This window comes from Triticum urartu, chromosome 1A (genome assembly GCF_056163025.1).
Source record: "Triticum urartu cultivar PI428250 chromosome 1A, HENAU_Tu73, whole genome shotgun sequence".
Classification (NCBI taxonomy): Eukaryota; Viridiplantae; Streptophyta; class Magnoliopsida; order Poales; family Poaceae; genus Triticum; species Triticum urartu.
The window spans coordinates 465,162,685-465,176,976 of record NC_141873.1 but is presented as its reverse complement, the minus strand read 5'-3'; the positions used below and the strand labels follow the sequence as shown (position 1 = coordinate 465,176,976).

At 46.2% G+C, this 14,292-nt stretch overlaps 2 protein-coding genes and 1 pseudogene across 2 annotated transcripts; 2 read left to right on the top strand and 1 right to left on the bottom strand.

Annotated features, from left to right (window-relative positions):
• The first annotated feature begins 2,939 nt into the window (after positions 1-2,939).
• LOC125535565 (Galactosyltransferase family protein) lies at positions 2,940-5,239 on the top strand. The gene is made up of 8 exons (XM_048698634.2): positions 2,940-3,081; positions 3,166-3,375; positions 3,506-3,573; positions 3,659-4,104; positions 4,209-4,296; positions 4,387-4,512; positions 4,606-4,715; positions 4,816-5,239. The coding sequence occupies exons 1-8, from the start codon at positions 3,076-3,078 to the stop codon at positions 4,965-4,967; spliced, it is 1,206 nt and encodes a 401-aa protein (XP_048554591.1). The 5' UTR covers positions 2,940-3,075; the 3' UTR covers positions 4,968-5,239.
• A 2,552-nt stretch (positions 5,240-7,791) lies between these two features.
• Positions 7,792-9,041, top strand: LOC147991718 (uncharacterized). Its single transcript, XM_087538778.1, has 3 exons — positions 7,792-7,986; positions 8,096-8,470; positions 8,988-9,041. The coding sequence occupies exons 1-3, from the start codon at positions 7,792-7,794 to the stop codon at positions 9,039-9,041; spliced, it is 624 nt and encodes a 207-aa protein (XP_087394904.1).
• A 626-nt stretch (positions 9,042-9,667) lies between these two features.
• Positions 9,668-13,808, bottom strand: LOC125535554 (disease resistance protein RGA5-like; annotated as a pseudogene).
• Between the last annotated feature and the right edge of the window lie 484 nt (positions 13,809-14,292).

Below are 14,292 nucleotides of genomic sequence, written 5' to 3'. Positions count from 1 at the left end.
CTCTGAGGGAGTTAGCTAGCGCTTTGATCATGTTCTTCTTCCTCCGCATACTAGCTCTCATGTGGAAGAACCTCGTATTCTTGTCTCCCGCCGCTAACCACTCTATACGTGAACGTTGCCTCCACATAATCTCCTCCTGATGATATATCTCAACAAGCCTCTCATTAATTTTCAGCTCAACATGTGACGGCCCCACCCTGGTTGGCTCACCTCTCAAGCGGTGCAACTCAGAGCACGGGTGTTTTATCTCCTTTCGAACGCATCCAAAAGTCTCTTTGTTCCATCGACCCAAACTGCTTGAGATTGTTTTTAACTTCTCCTTGAGTCCCTCCATGGTTGATGAAACTTTCCCCTGGCTCCATTGTTGGGTGATAGTATCACGCCATGAGTCGTGTGATTCCCACATAACCTCGTATCTGAATGGAGGTTTTGCCGGCGGGCGCCCCTGCTCACCTCTCAGGCTGAAAAGGATCGGGTAGTGGTCGGAGCCGGCTGCTGTTAAGTGTTTCAGGTTTGCCTCCGGGTAATGTGCACTAAGTTCGGCTGACACCAGAGCCCGGTCCAACCTAACCCTTGTATAGCTTTCGCCGGTCACTCTTTTCTCAAAAGTCCAAAAATTGCCCTCATAGCTCACACCCAACAACATGCAAACATCAACAGCTTCACGAAAGCCCTGAATTTGAGCATTGCTTCGTTCTCCTATGCCTTCTTGCTCATCTGGACGTAGCACTTCGTTAAAGTCACCCATGCACACCCATGGGAGATCACTCAAACTTGCTATTCCCTTCATGGTGTCCCATGTCTGGTGCCTCAAGTGTGTACGTGCCTCCCCATAGAAACAAGATGCGCGCCACTTCTCGTGACCTGGTTCATTTATGGAGCAGTCAATATGATACATCGAGTAGCCCAAAATCTCAACTTTTATTGGATTGTTCCAGAAAATGCCAAGGCCTCCACTCCGGCCCTGACTACTAACAACAAACGAATTATCAAAACCAAGAGTACTTGCTAAATTTTCTACCCGAACTCTATCTAGCTGAGTTTCGACAATACAAAGCAGGGTAGGGACAAACTTCTTTGCTAGATCGCAAAGTTCTCGGACTGTCGCGGCTTTGCCCGCACCGCGGCAGTTCCAACTTAAGATACTCATTGTACCCGGCGGTACTCCTCTCGGGAGTCCGCCGATGATGTTTCAGCTTCATTGCCTGATCTCTTGATACTACTCTGGAATTGGTTCCCCTTGTCCTCCGCTGTCTCCATCCGAGCACGCTTAGGGTCCTGCTTTGGCGGCGGGCTCAATGGGACTTGTGGTGAAGGGAGGGCAAGGATCTCACCTTCCTTCGGTTTGAACTTGTATCCGCCCTGTATACTGGCTATTGCATCTGAAACTTGTGTGCGTTTCCTGTTTCCTTCTGCATCGACCATCTGTTAATCTGCATCAGAACCGTTCCGCGCCTGCTGTCCCCTAGCTTTGGCTTTCTCCTTGCTGCCGTTCCTTGCTCCACCAGGTCCTGGTCCCGCGCCTCTGAACCAGTCAGCCTTACGGTTCTTGAAGACCAAAGCCGACGGCGGATGCACACCGTCTCCATGTTCCTTATACAGATGGCCAAGTCTCCCGCAAACCGCACACCAGTTCGGAAGACGCTCATATTTCACACGGAAAATCATCCTTCTATCACCCACCTTGAGTGAAACAGCATTCTTCAGCGGCTTACCCACATCGATCTTGACCTGGGTCCTATAAAAATTGCCTTCAAAGTCATGTGAGGCTGGTTCGGCATAGATGAATTCCCCTAGCTTCGAGGCCAACGATGGGATCTGGGATACATATCCCTCTGGGAAGTCGTGTATCTGAGCCCAAATCTCCAACCTGTCAAGCTTGATCGAAGACGGCTTTGAGAAACCATCATACGGTGCCAGAACCACAACATCTCCTTGGAACACCCATGGACCGTCCCCCATTACTCGCTCCCAGTCCCCCAAGCATGCGAATTGGAGGGTGTACAGATTGTCCTCCAGAGGGCGGATGTTGACTCTCTGCGCAAGGTTCCAGGCTGCACGCATATTTTTATAGAACCAAAACTGACTATACTGCTTTTCTGTATTCACCCTTGCCACCGCCATCCAGCGCGTCGCTTCGGGCGACACAGATTGCTGATCCACCACCACATCATCTAGGTCTTCCTCGGAAAGACCCAACTCCTTCATCATCGCTGCCAGATCGTTCGGATCACCCGATCCAGAAGCTTCTGTCACCATATTCTTGTTTCCCTTGCCCGAAGATGAGTTCTACCGGGCTGTGACCAAACCCTAACCAACCAGACGCCGCTAGTTCGTCGCCCAGAACGGGGGAGCGAAACCAGATCATCACACCCGTCGTTAGATGGAGAGGACTCAGCAATCAGAGGTAGAGAAAGAGATCTCCACACGCGGCGATGAACGCCACCGAGAGGACGTGAAACCCTAACGAGAGGGAAGAATTACACTAACGAAAAGAAGTGAAGTATTCATCTATGTGTGAGGGCCCTAAGTTTTAGTTTCACCCCAGGGCCCCCAACATGCATGGACTGGCCCTGCACGAAATGTCCGGACCACATTATCTGAACGTTTACGGACGGTTTGATGGATGCCGTTGGAGATGTCCTGGGAGGCTTAATCAAAACATAGGTGAATCACTCACCAAGCATACATCAATAACAAACAGAGCACCGTTAACCAGCAGATCATTCACCGCCAAAAAAAAACGCGTAATGGTCTTTTCTTCGGGGCATCAGCGCTCGCTTTGCTTCCCGCTCGGCAGCATGTTTTTGCTCGCTCCCTCGCCCGCTGGCTCACACTGGCAGCATGAGGCCCCTCACACAAAGGGCCTTGCCTGCCAACTGAACCGTTTCGCCCGTGCAGGGCGCAGCGCTGGGACTCATGCATGGGTGGGATAGATAGCCGGCGTTTTCGGCGTCGGCTCCAGCGCCTCTTCAGCCCTGGAGACAGAGGCAGCTCTTCTTCCTTTCAGTAGTTGTCTGTCTTTGAGCAGAGCCACCTCCAATCCAGCCAGAGCGCCTGCCTGCCTGCAGAGCGATGATGGTTTGTGCTACGCAGCCGAAGCTGGCCTGAGAAATTGATCAGTTTAGTGCTCACGCGTGTGTGTTTTTGTCTGAATTAATCCAGGCGCTGAGCGAGAGGCAGCCGCAGTCGGAGAAGAAGGCCCCCCGGGCGAGGCCCATGTCGGGAAAGGCCGTCTTCGTGCTCTGCGCCACCAGCTTCTTCGTGGGGCTGCTGCTCAGCGGCCGGATGACGGTGCTGACGCCGCCGGCGTCGGGCAGCCACGGCGGCTCCAGGATCGCCCTCTTCTCCGACGACGACTGCGAGCACAGGCGTGTAAGTGCCACTACCGTTCGATCACACCATTTTTTCGTTCGCTCGACGCAAGCACACCACCACGTACGTATACATTGTTGTCGATCCTGCATGCGGCTTGGTTCATCGTTCATTTTGTCTTGGTTTTCAGAAGCTGGAAGAAGAGAGCAACCCGAACGATGTCATGAACGAGGTGACACGAACCCACCAAGCCATTCGGTAAGCACCTATCTTATTCCCGACAGTCAAGTGCCAATCGTACTATACTGATGTTGTTTACGGATGTATGTATGTGGTGGTGCAGGTCTCTTGACAAGTCGGTGTCGTCGCTGGAGATGGAGCTAGCGGTGGAGCGCGCCAAGAGGAACGGCGGCCTGGGCGCGGCGGTGCCGTCCAAGGGCCTCCCGAAGGTGTTCGTGGTGGTGGGCATCAACACGGCCTTCAGCAGCAAGAAGCGGCGCGACTCGCTCCGCGACACCTGGGTGCCCCGGGGCGACAAGCTCCGGCAGCTGGAGAAGGAGAAGGGGGTGGTGGTGCGGTTCGTGATCGGGCACAGCGCCACGCCCGGCGGCGCGCTGGACCGGGCCATCGACGTGGAGGAGGCGGAGACGAGGGACTTCATGCGGCTGGACCACGTGGAGGGCTACCACGAGCTCTCCTCCAAGACCAGGATCTACTTCGCCGCCGCCGTCGCCACCTGGGACGCCGCCTTCTACGTCAAGGTCGACGACGACGTGCACGTCAACCTAGGTACGTGCGTATATGTACCACACGCAGCAGTGGACTGGACTTGCTACGAGTTTGTACGTACCGTGGCTCCGTCGAGCTTAGTTGTGTGGTGGTTGTGCGTGCAGGGATGCTGACGAACAGGCTCGCCAGGTACCGGACGACGCCGAGGGTGTACGTGGGGTGCATGAAGTCCGGCCCGGTGCTGTCGCAGAAGTAATCTAGTGCACCGAGCTGAATAGATTGATCGTTTTGCCATGCCATTCGCTGATCTCTCGCCATGGGTGTGGGTGTTGGTGGCTGCAGGGGCGTCAAGTACCACGAGCCGGAGTCGTGGAAGTTCGGGGACGAGGGGAACAAGTACTTCCGCCACGCCACGGGGCAGATCTACGCCATCTCCAGGGACCTCGCCTCCTACATCTCTATCAACCAGTAAGTACAATCTCCAGTACATCCTAGGGTAAATGATCTTGTAAATTGACGTTGTTGGCTGATGATTTTCGTCGTACGATGATGGATGTGCAGGCCGATACTGCACCGGTTCGCGAACGAGGACGTGTCGCTGGGCGCGTGGCTCATCGGGCTCGAGGTGGAGCACGTCGACGACCGGAGCCTCTGCTGCGCCACGCCGCCAGGTACGTAGTACAGCACCTCCGTAGTCTAAAACCAATCTCTTCTGCAGTGTTATAATCTGTGAAGCTGATCTGCTCTGCTTCTCCTTCTCCGTGCATGCAGACTGCGAGTGGAAGAAGCAGGCCGGGAACGTGTGCGCGGCGTCCTTCGACTGGTCCTGCAGCGGCATCTGCAAGTCCGTCGACAGGATGAGGGCCATCCACAGCGCCTGCGGCGAGGGCGACGGAGCCGTCTCCAACTTCGCCGCCGCCTGATCGGCCGCGCCGCCCCTAGTGTCGACCAAGCTATGTTACATGCTTTGTGTTTTTGTCAGACTTGAAAACTATCATCAGAGAAAGGAACCGGCTGTAGTTTCCGGCCGGCGGCAGGTAAACCGTAGAAACGTAGCGGCGTTTTGAGAACAGAGCATCTCGTGGTTTGGTGATCCAACCGAAGGTCATGTCTTCTTTTATTAGTTTGCAAAAAAAAGTCTTCTTTTATCAGGACAGGAGTATCTAGCGAACGTCAGAGTATAACAAGTTTAATTGACGAGCATGACAAATACTCCTAAGTTCATTTTTACCAGAATATTGCCGTGCTTGCAATTAAATTTGTCATCCTTGCATCAATATAAATTGTCATGAAAAGCATTCGATTTGTCATGCCTAAAAATCTGACGTCGGATTTTTAGCAATTTTATTTTATTAAGCTTTGGAGGTTGCAAAGCTTAGCTTTTACCTAAGTTAATCATTTGTTCATGTAAAAACAAAGGTTAATCATTTGTATGTCCATTGTTAGGTTCCAAGCCAGTGCCTAACAACTTAGTTCTGTAAATCGCGGGCAAACTGTTAATTATCTTTTCTTTTTGCGGGGGAAATCAATGTTAATTATCACTGCTACCATGCTTTTCTTGTGACTGCACTCGCCTTCTGATGAGTCATCACACTTAGTTATGATCCTTCGAAATTTGATGGATCATTTGGTCCATTGTCATCAATCAACCTTTTCTTGTTTTATTTAACAACTTTGCTCTAACTAACCTTTTCTTATGATAACATATTTATGTCTAAAAATGTGAAAGTCTAATAAATTAGGCGTGTTTCTCAATCAACAGTCTTTCTGAAACATGTTGATATAGAAACAGTTCCACACAAAAATAATACTCCCTCTGTAAACAAATATAAGAGCTTCTAAACGCTCTTATATTTGTTTACAGAGGGAGTAACTGTTTCATCTTCATCTGTCCGGCCCATAAAATGTGAGTCCCTAGGTTTTAGTTAACCTCAGAGATCACATTAGAGGGCACATATTTATAAGAAGGAGCTATTGTCAAACTACATTCTCAATAAGAAACCTAAAGTCATGACATCGTAATGCTGGAGTTTTCTTGATATAGACCGAAGACAAACATAGACAGAAGCAAGCCCAATACAAATCTTTATACTACCTAAAAAATAGTAAGGTTTTTTTCCGATTCCTATTTAAGTATTTATCTCTTGTTGCACCACGTATAGGCTAAATGGTAGATGGCGCACACCCCTACAATACGTAGGTTTCTAAGTGGCCGGTGCATCAGGTAGGGCCTATACACCGGCCACTTAGAAACCTAGAATGGCCGGTGCATCAGATAGGGTCTATTTATTTTCTGTTTTTGACATTACACTGGTATAAAAACGTTCTTATATTATGAGATAGAGGAAGTATCACTGAAATTACTGAAAGAAAATAATACATGAACTTAGTTATTTATTTAATTCTAGAAGCATATTCATATATTTTTTCAGAGTTTGTGCCATAGAGATAGATACATGTCTAACAAAGTAACAAGGGAACAACAAGGAGAGATTTTAGAAGAATTTGCGAGGGCCGCTATGCTAGTTGCAATAAATATATGCAACATTTTTTTTCGGAAAAGCAAACGAAGAACTAAGAATCATGAGTAAAACTAGGGAAAAAAATGCAGCCCTCGCAAATGCTTTTTTGTAAGGATAATAATATATTTTCCTATTTTTATTTAAGCCAAGAACTAAGAGCAACTCCAACGTGGCGACCCATTTCGTCCGTGGGCGTCCGTTTAGGTCGGCGCGGACACAAAAGTCGGCCCAATGCGCCGACCCAGACGGATGCGCGTCCGCTTTTCGTCCGCGGCTGACCCATTCCCGGCCCATTTTTGAGCCGGATTTGAGTCGGCGCGGACACGAGACGGACGCGCGCGCGCTCGCCTTCTCCTCCCCCGGGCCCGCTGGTAGGTGGCACATTGGCCTCTCCCCATTCAACAGCAAACCCTCGCCCGCCTCCTTCGTCGCCGACGCCACCGCCCATTTTTTTCTGGTGACTCTGCCAGCTGCCGACACCGCAACATCTGCTATGCAACGCCGCCACCTCCCACGTCGCCCGCCACCGCCATCTTGCCGCCGGGGAACCGACAGCTTCCCACCCCCGCTCATCCTCGACACAGCCGCGACCGCAAACCAAGAAGCCGCCTCGCCGCCCCGGGCAGATCCTCATCGGCACGCTCGTCGGACGCCCGACAGGGCAGCTAGCTGGTCCGTGCGTGCCGCGACTCCCTTCGCCGGCCGTCTCCTTCGTCGACGCCCGCAAGTTGTTCGACAATTTGTCAAGGTACAAAATGGACTCCACCGACGAGTTCTTTTTTCACAGTTTCCTTTGCGACTCCGACGATTCGTCGTCCAATGGCGAGGAGGAGATACTAGTTATCGTGTTGGTGTCCACCACCACCTCAATAGCCAGCGGGCGTTGTTGTGTGGCTCCATTCCGGACCACCTTCTGGCGTTGAATCGCAACCGAGAGAGCGGGCATTTCCTTTTTTGGAAGGACTACTTTGATACAACAAATCCGTTGTTCAAACATCAGAAATTCCACCGCCGTGTCTGTATGAGTAGGCATCTTTTCAACCGTATTAGAGAGGGAGTGGTCGGCTATGATGACTATTTCGAGCGCAAAGAGGATGCCGTTGGAAAGATTGATTTCTCCTCTTATCAGAAATGCACTGCCACCATCCCAATGCTTGCGTACGGAGTGCCCGATGATCTCATTGACGAGTATGTCCATATGAGAGAGTCTACATGCCTAGACTCCATGTATAACTTCTGCAAGGCTGCTATTGCTGTGTTTGGCCCTAAGTACTTGAGAGAGCCGACTCCTGAAGATACAACCCGTTTGTTGGCGATGAATGCCAGCAGGGGCTTCCCAGGGATGCTTGGCAGCATAGACTGCATGCACTGGGAGTGGAAGAACTGCCCTTCTACTTGGCAAGGGCAGTATAAGGGCCATGTCAGGGCTTGCACTGTTCATACTAGAGGCCGTGGCGTCTCAAGATCTCTGGATCTAGCACTCTTTCTTTGGCATGGCCGGATCACACAATGATATAAATGTGCTTCAGCGCTCGCCGGTGTTTGCTAGGCTTGCCGAAGGCAACAACCCACCGGTGAACTTTACTATCAACGACCACAACTACGACAAAGGATACTACCTGGGTGACAATATCTATCCTCAGTGGACCACTATTGTGAAGACAATCCCCAACCCTATCGGAGAGAAGAGGAAAAGATTTTCCCAAGAGCAAGAGAGTGCTAGGAAGGACGTCGAGCGTGCCTTTGATGTTTTGCAATCTCGATGGGGCATCGTTCGGTATCCTGCTAATACTTGGAGCACGCAGAAACTGTGGAAGGTGATGACTGCTTGTGTGATCATGCACAATATGATCGTAGAAGATGAGCGCCCGGAATGTCTGTACGTCAAGGGTTTCAGTTTCAAGGTGAGAACGTTGTGCCTGAGCATGGAGAAGCGGCAACATTTGAACAATTCACCCAGTTTCATCATGACATGCGTGATCGAGAAATTCACGTGCAACTGCAAAATGATTTGGTTGAGCATATGTGGGCTCATGTTGGCAATCAATAGATGTATCTTCTTTATTCGGCTTGCAAAACTATATGAGACATTTTTACTTTTATTCGACTTGTAAAACTATGATATTTTATTCGATTGAAACTATGTGTGTAAAATAATGCAAAAATTGTGTGTGAAACAATGCAAGAATGAGCTATTTGTTGAAATAGGGTGGCCAGCCGGCCACGCAGGCACATTTGGATCGACGCGTTGGACGCACTACCGACCCAAATCTAAAACAGGACGAACGCCGAGCGGGCGGCCAATTCAAACGGACAAAAAATGGATAAAAGCATCGTCCATTTGGGTCGGTCCGTTGAAATTGTTCTAAGCTCAACGAATAACTGAGTTCGAATGCAGCTGATGATTTATTATTTTTGCAGGTTTTAATGCAGCTGCTGATACACATATGGTTCGCCGACGTGCGTCTCCAATGACAATAATAACAGCCTATAAAGTCACCAACTATATAAGCATGGCTTTATGAGTAAGGGAGGAAAACATAGCCTATGCATGTCTGTAGTATACATTAAGCCTAGTCATAGTGGGGAGTAATTTAGACTAGTGTCATGCATATGACACTAGTCTTTGTTACTACCTTCATAATGCAAAATAATATACAAGTAGTATCATAGATGATGGCATTTTTGCTTTGAGTTGCGTTATGTTACAGTAACATATTATGTTACTCCAAACCCCTTTCTCCTCATTAATTCTATGCCACATAAGTAATTCTGTTTTGAAATGCGCTATGTTACTTCCTAGTTACTCCCACTATGACCAGCCTAATACATAGTCTGGACTCTGGAGTATTGAAAATTGAGATGGTTTTCCTTTCAACTGAAAAACAAACTGCATGTAACCTGAAGGTTGACCACTTGGCCTTCATTATCGGAAAAGATTGTAACCTGAAGGTTCTCCACTCGAACTCTCCTATACGAAGGTGTCATCATCACTTGTGCCTTCGGGAAGAAAGAAACAGAGAGGGAAGGTCGATCAGTGTATAAAGACATGCATCAGGGAAATGACATCTCATCATGGGTTTTAATTACGTACCGTGTACTATGTCCGGGATGAAGAAGACGCCAAAGACGGGGCGGTTAGGATGGGCATGGAGTGTGTTCTCCAGCGAAGCCCGGGCTTGCTTGACCTCGCCGACCATCACCCCGGAGGTGTAGAACCGGACATGAACCTTCCGAAGGGACACCAGAGAGGCTCAGTTAGTAGGCACATCAATCTTCTCAGTCTGGTAACACTCGACGGAAGTTCTCTTATATCATAATTTCCACTCAAATCCAGCACCTGTAAAAACTGCAACTTTCCAACTTCTGGGACCTCAGAAATTCCTATATCGGCTAGACCTAGGTACCTCAAGTGAAATAAAGTCCCCAAGTCCTGAAGGTTTAGATGGCTATGATCACCAACATTGCATCCAGTCAAATCCAGTACACGTAAAACAACGAAGCTCGACAAAGGCGGCAATAGACCAATAGCAGATTTAAATGTGGCAATGGACCTCACTTGTAATATACTCTTAGAAATAAGAGGCATTGTTTGATGTTCTTTGATTGTATTTTGGAGGGACAACTTGCGCACATTTCTCTGAGAAGAAATGCCATCATCGGTACCATTCAATATGGTAACAAAATTCTCTTCTCTTGATAATGAACAAATTAGATCAAGCACACTATGGTGCACACGACAAGCATATACAAAGCCGCGATAATTGTATACCGGCTGGATCAAGCTTCTGTTCACCAACTCATTGAAGTAAGTCTCCCCGATCTCAAAGAGACTAGTTTTTGCTTTTTCACATTGGACAAAACTTTCGGCAATCCACATCCATATCAATTGATCTTTCATAATCTCGCGATCTTCTGGAAACATGCTTAGATATAATAAACATGTTCTCAGATAAGAAGGCAAGTCATAATAGCTAATTGATAGTATCCTCATCATCTCCTCTACACCGTGGTCTTTGGTAAGTCCACGGCCAATAGACTCTAGCAAAACATGCCACTCATCCTCTGGTTTTGGATGCTGATCACTAGCCAAAAGACTAGCTATAGTAATTATGGCTAATGGCACTCCACCACATTTCTTCAATATGCATGTGGACACTTCTTCTAATTCACGAGGACACCCACTCTCTTGAGAAAATATCCTTTTATAGAACAACCTTTTGGAATCATCATCACTAAGAGGTTCCATTTGATAGACTGAATCATTAGTAGATGAGCAGCAGAATTTAGATACATTGACTATACGAGTTGTCGTGATTAGTCGACTGCCAAAATTGTTGTTTTTAGAGAAGGCCCAGTTGATAATTGTCCACAATTTCTAATCCCATATATCATCAATTACAATGAGGTACCTATATTAATTATGAGATCATTAATTTAATAATCATACACATGGTAAAATTTAAAGATAATATAGCAATATGCCCCGGAGATAAGATTATGGAAGGATAAAAAGACGGACCTATTACTAAATTAAATGATCATGTTTCAATCGACGTACATTAATTTATGTACACAATTTCTATTTGTCCATCAGTTTTCCTTAGGTTGCCCGTAATGGGAGTATCATAACTAGTATTATGCATGCCAAATATAGAATTAAATAAAAAAAGAGAGAGTTGAGCATCATATCATGATACCATATCATAATATATATTGTGCTATATATATTGCATGAGGACAAATAAGGTCATCTAAGATACTAATATATTAGTGAAAAAAAGATAGTAATTTATAATATTATGCATTACGAAGGTAGTACCATACACTAGTATCATATGCATGGTACTTGATACTTTATGATACTACCAACTACAGGCAGCTAGGACAGAAAGACTATTGATTGAAATGATCATGTTTCAACCAAATATTAATGTAGACCTTTTCTATTTGTCCATCTTTATGAATTGGTAGAGCACCACACCTTCCACTATAAATACCTAGCGGAGTGACCCGAGCATTTGCTTGGCTAGATTTACTATACATTTTTATAAACATAATTTCTGATTTTTGGACACATGCTCCAATATGCAACAACAATATATATCTCTTCATCTTCACCTATTGACGGTGACCGTTTGTTCTCCTTTTTTTGAGTGGGGACCGTTTGTTCTCCTTGATCATGTATACATCACCTGAACTATTACCAACAATTGAGCTTGAATAGAGACTACAAACCACGAACCTAAATCTGGTTAGCATAAATACCCTGATCTATCATGAATGTACGATATACCAAGAAACAACTCAATTCGATAAGACATTTTGTCTTGTAAACATGAATGAATATCGTTCAATCCATTCCATTCTTGTCTATTTCTTTTTATATGTATTAATACCCAAAGTTATAAATTTGATCATATCCCTTTAGTAGGATTTTTTTTCTCTTCTCGAAAAGGAGGTTAGGACAATTTTCAATCAATAACTAAATCTAAATACTGATGGCTTATACATAAATGTTGGACCATTTTGTTCTCCATATGTCTTATTTCTAAGCGAATTGAAATTAATTTAATTCATAAAACTCATCCACATTAATCCGCATCATTTTTCATTTATGTCATTTTCTACTCTCCACGGAAAGTTTGCATTATGTAGTAATATAAACTATTTGACTACTTTCCTTCATGTGATACCCTCACACACATACACAGCACAATGACATTAACCCACAATTATTCTCACATGGTGTTAACAAAGAAAAAGTATTCTTAGCTGATGCCATGCAAGCCCTTAAACGATCCTTATACATGTATATACTTGGTTCTTCATCTCAATCTATCACTTATTCATCACTTCTAGTTGTTTTAGGGTTTGCGGTAATGGATGGTACATGGATACTTTTGCTCAACTACATTCTACAGAGGATGAACTCTTTTATTGTACAACTAAACCCATTCAAGTTGATATTTTTAATGCATATTTCATGTTTATCCTTTGACAAGACTACATAGTCAATACTTGTGCTTCAACGCATAAATTCTCTTTCCGTTCTCAGTTTGTCACTTTTCCGTTCCTTCTCATTGTGGTTTATGTACAACCTATCTCTATATAGAGTTCATGACCAGCATTTTTTTATTCTAGTTTCATATAAAATTATTAGTATTTTTATCCTTGTAATATTTTGTATGCATTGTGCATTAAAAATAATATTTTTAGTACGAAAATACACAAAATGGTGACAGTTAGGAAGTAAATGGTGGAAGTTACTCTAAAATCCTCAATACTTTTAAACCTCATAACTTGCATATTATTCCACAAGCACCAATTGAAAGAAATTATCAGCTTAAGCTAGTTGCCATCATAAAGTGAGTGACAGGTGATACCTCTTGTTCTCGAGACGTTCCCGGAGTTTGTCGTTGAGTTGCGTTTCGCCCAATATGGTGAAATGGCTTTCGTACATGTCAAGAGCAAGAAGGATATCCATCAAAATCTTTTTTGCACTAGCATTTCGACCAACAGAAACAAAAGCTCGGCAATCAAATTCTCCTTTAATCTTGTCATAAACCGTTTTGACAAGAGTGGTCTTTCCTAATCCTCCAAATCCGACAACAGAGACAGTCTTCAATTTTTTCTTGGACTCATTGTCTCCTTCTGAAAGCAACTTCATTAGCTCTTGATCCCTTTTCCCAGCAATGCCAACAAGCTCTGTCACTTCGGTGTACAGAGCCCGAAGGCGAGGATCGACGGGAGCCACCGCTGCAGGCATAGCGACAAGATTGTCGACATTGTACCGCACACGCCTGCTAGCAACCTCTTGGACTTGCTTATTGATGTCCTTGATCGCGTTCGCGATCTCATGCTGAGTCTTCCCCTTGATGAACAAGCCGGCCATCTTCTTGGTGAGCCGTTTAATCTTGTTCCAGTTAGCGGCAGGCTCAGAGCCGTCATCGACACGCACCAGAAACTTGTCAACAACATCCTCCATGTTGAAGGAGAGCTCCCTTACCTCGTCCGCCCAGAGCTTGACCTGCTCGTCGAGTTGGTCCCGTGGCACCTCGCCCACCTTGCGGAGGGCAGTGTACATGCTCTTCATCTCTTTCTCGAGAGACTCGACGCCTTCCCTGACCTTCTTCTTCAGCTTGTACTCCTCCTTGAGGAGCTCGAGCAGCTTGGGGAGCAGGGAGCCCATGGCGCCCGTCGCCAGATTCATTTGGAGCTGTTCCCTCTGAGCTAATTGGATTGTTGTTTGGTTGGTGTGCGTTTGGTGCTGCAGCGATGCATTTTGTAGAACCCGGGCAAGTTCAAAGGAAAAGATAGTATCATGTGAAGATGAATAGCTATACAGTCGTACGTACAATTGTTTGTCGCATGACTGTTCGCCTTTAAAACAAGCGACACCGGCCGACATGCATGTAATTTTCACATGTCCAGGAGGACCAGGACCACTCATTACTACAGCTCACGGTTCTCGATTTTTCGTTACGTGTCGGACACATGACTATTTTTTTTTTAGAATGGATACATGACTGTTCGCCTTTAAAACAAAGCGTCGCTGGTGTTCACACACATACAGGAGAGACGAAGGCAAGTAGGCAAAGCCATAAAAACACAGTGGGCGCGAGCGATGAGTAACCAGCACATTGCTCCGGTCTCCTTTACTAATTTGTAATAAACGTGACTCTCCTTTTCTCTACGATTCGTCTAGATTGATTAACGGAAATGT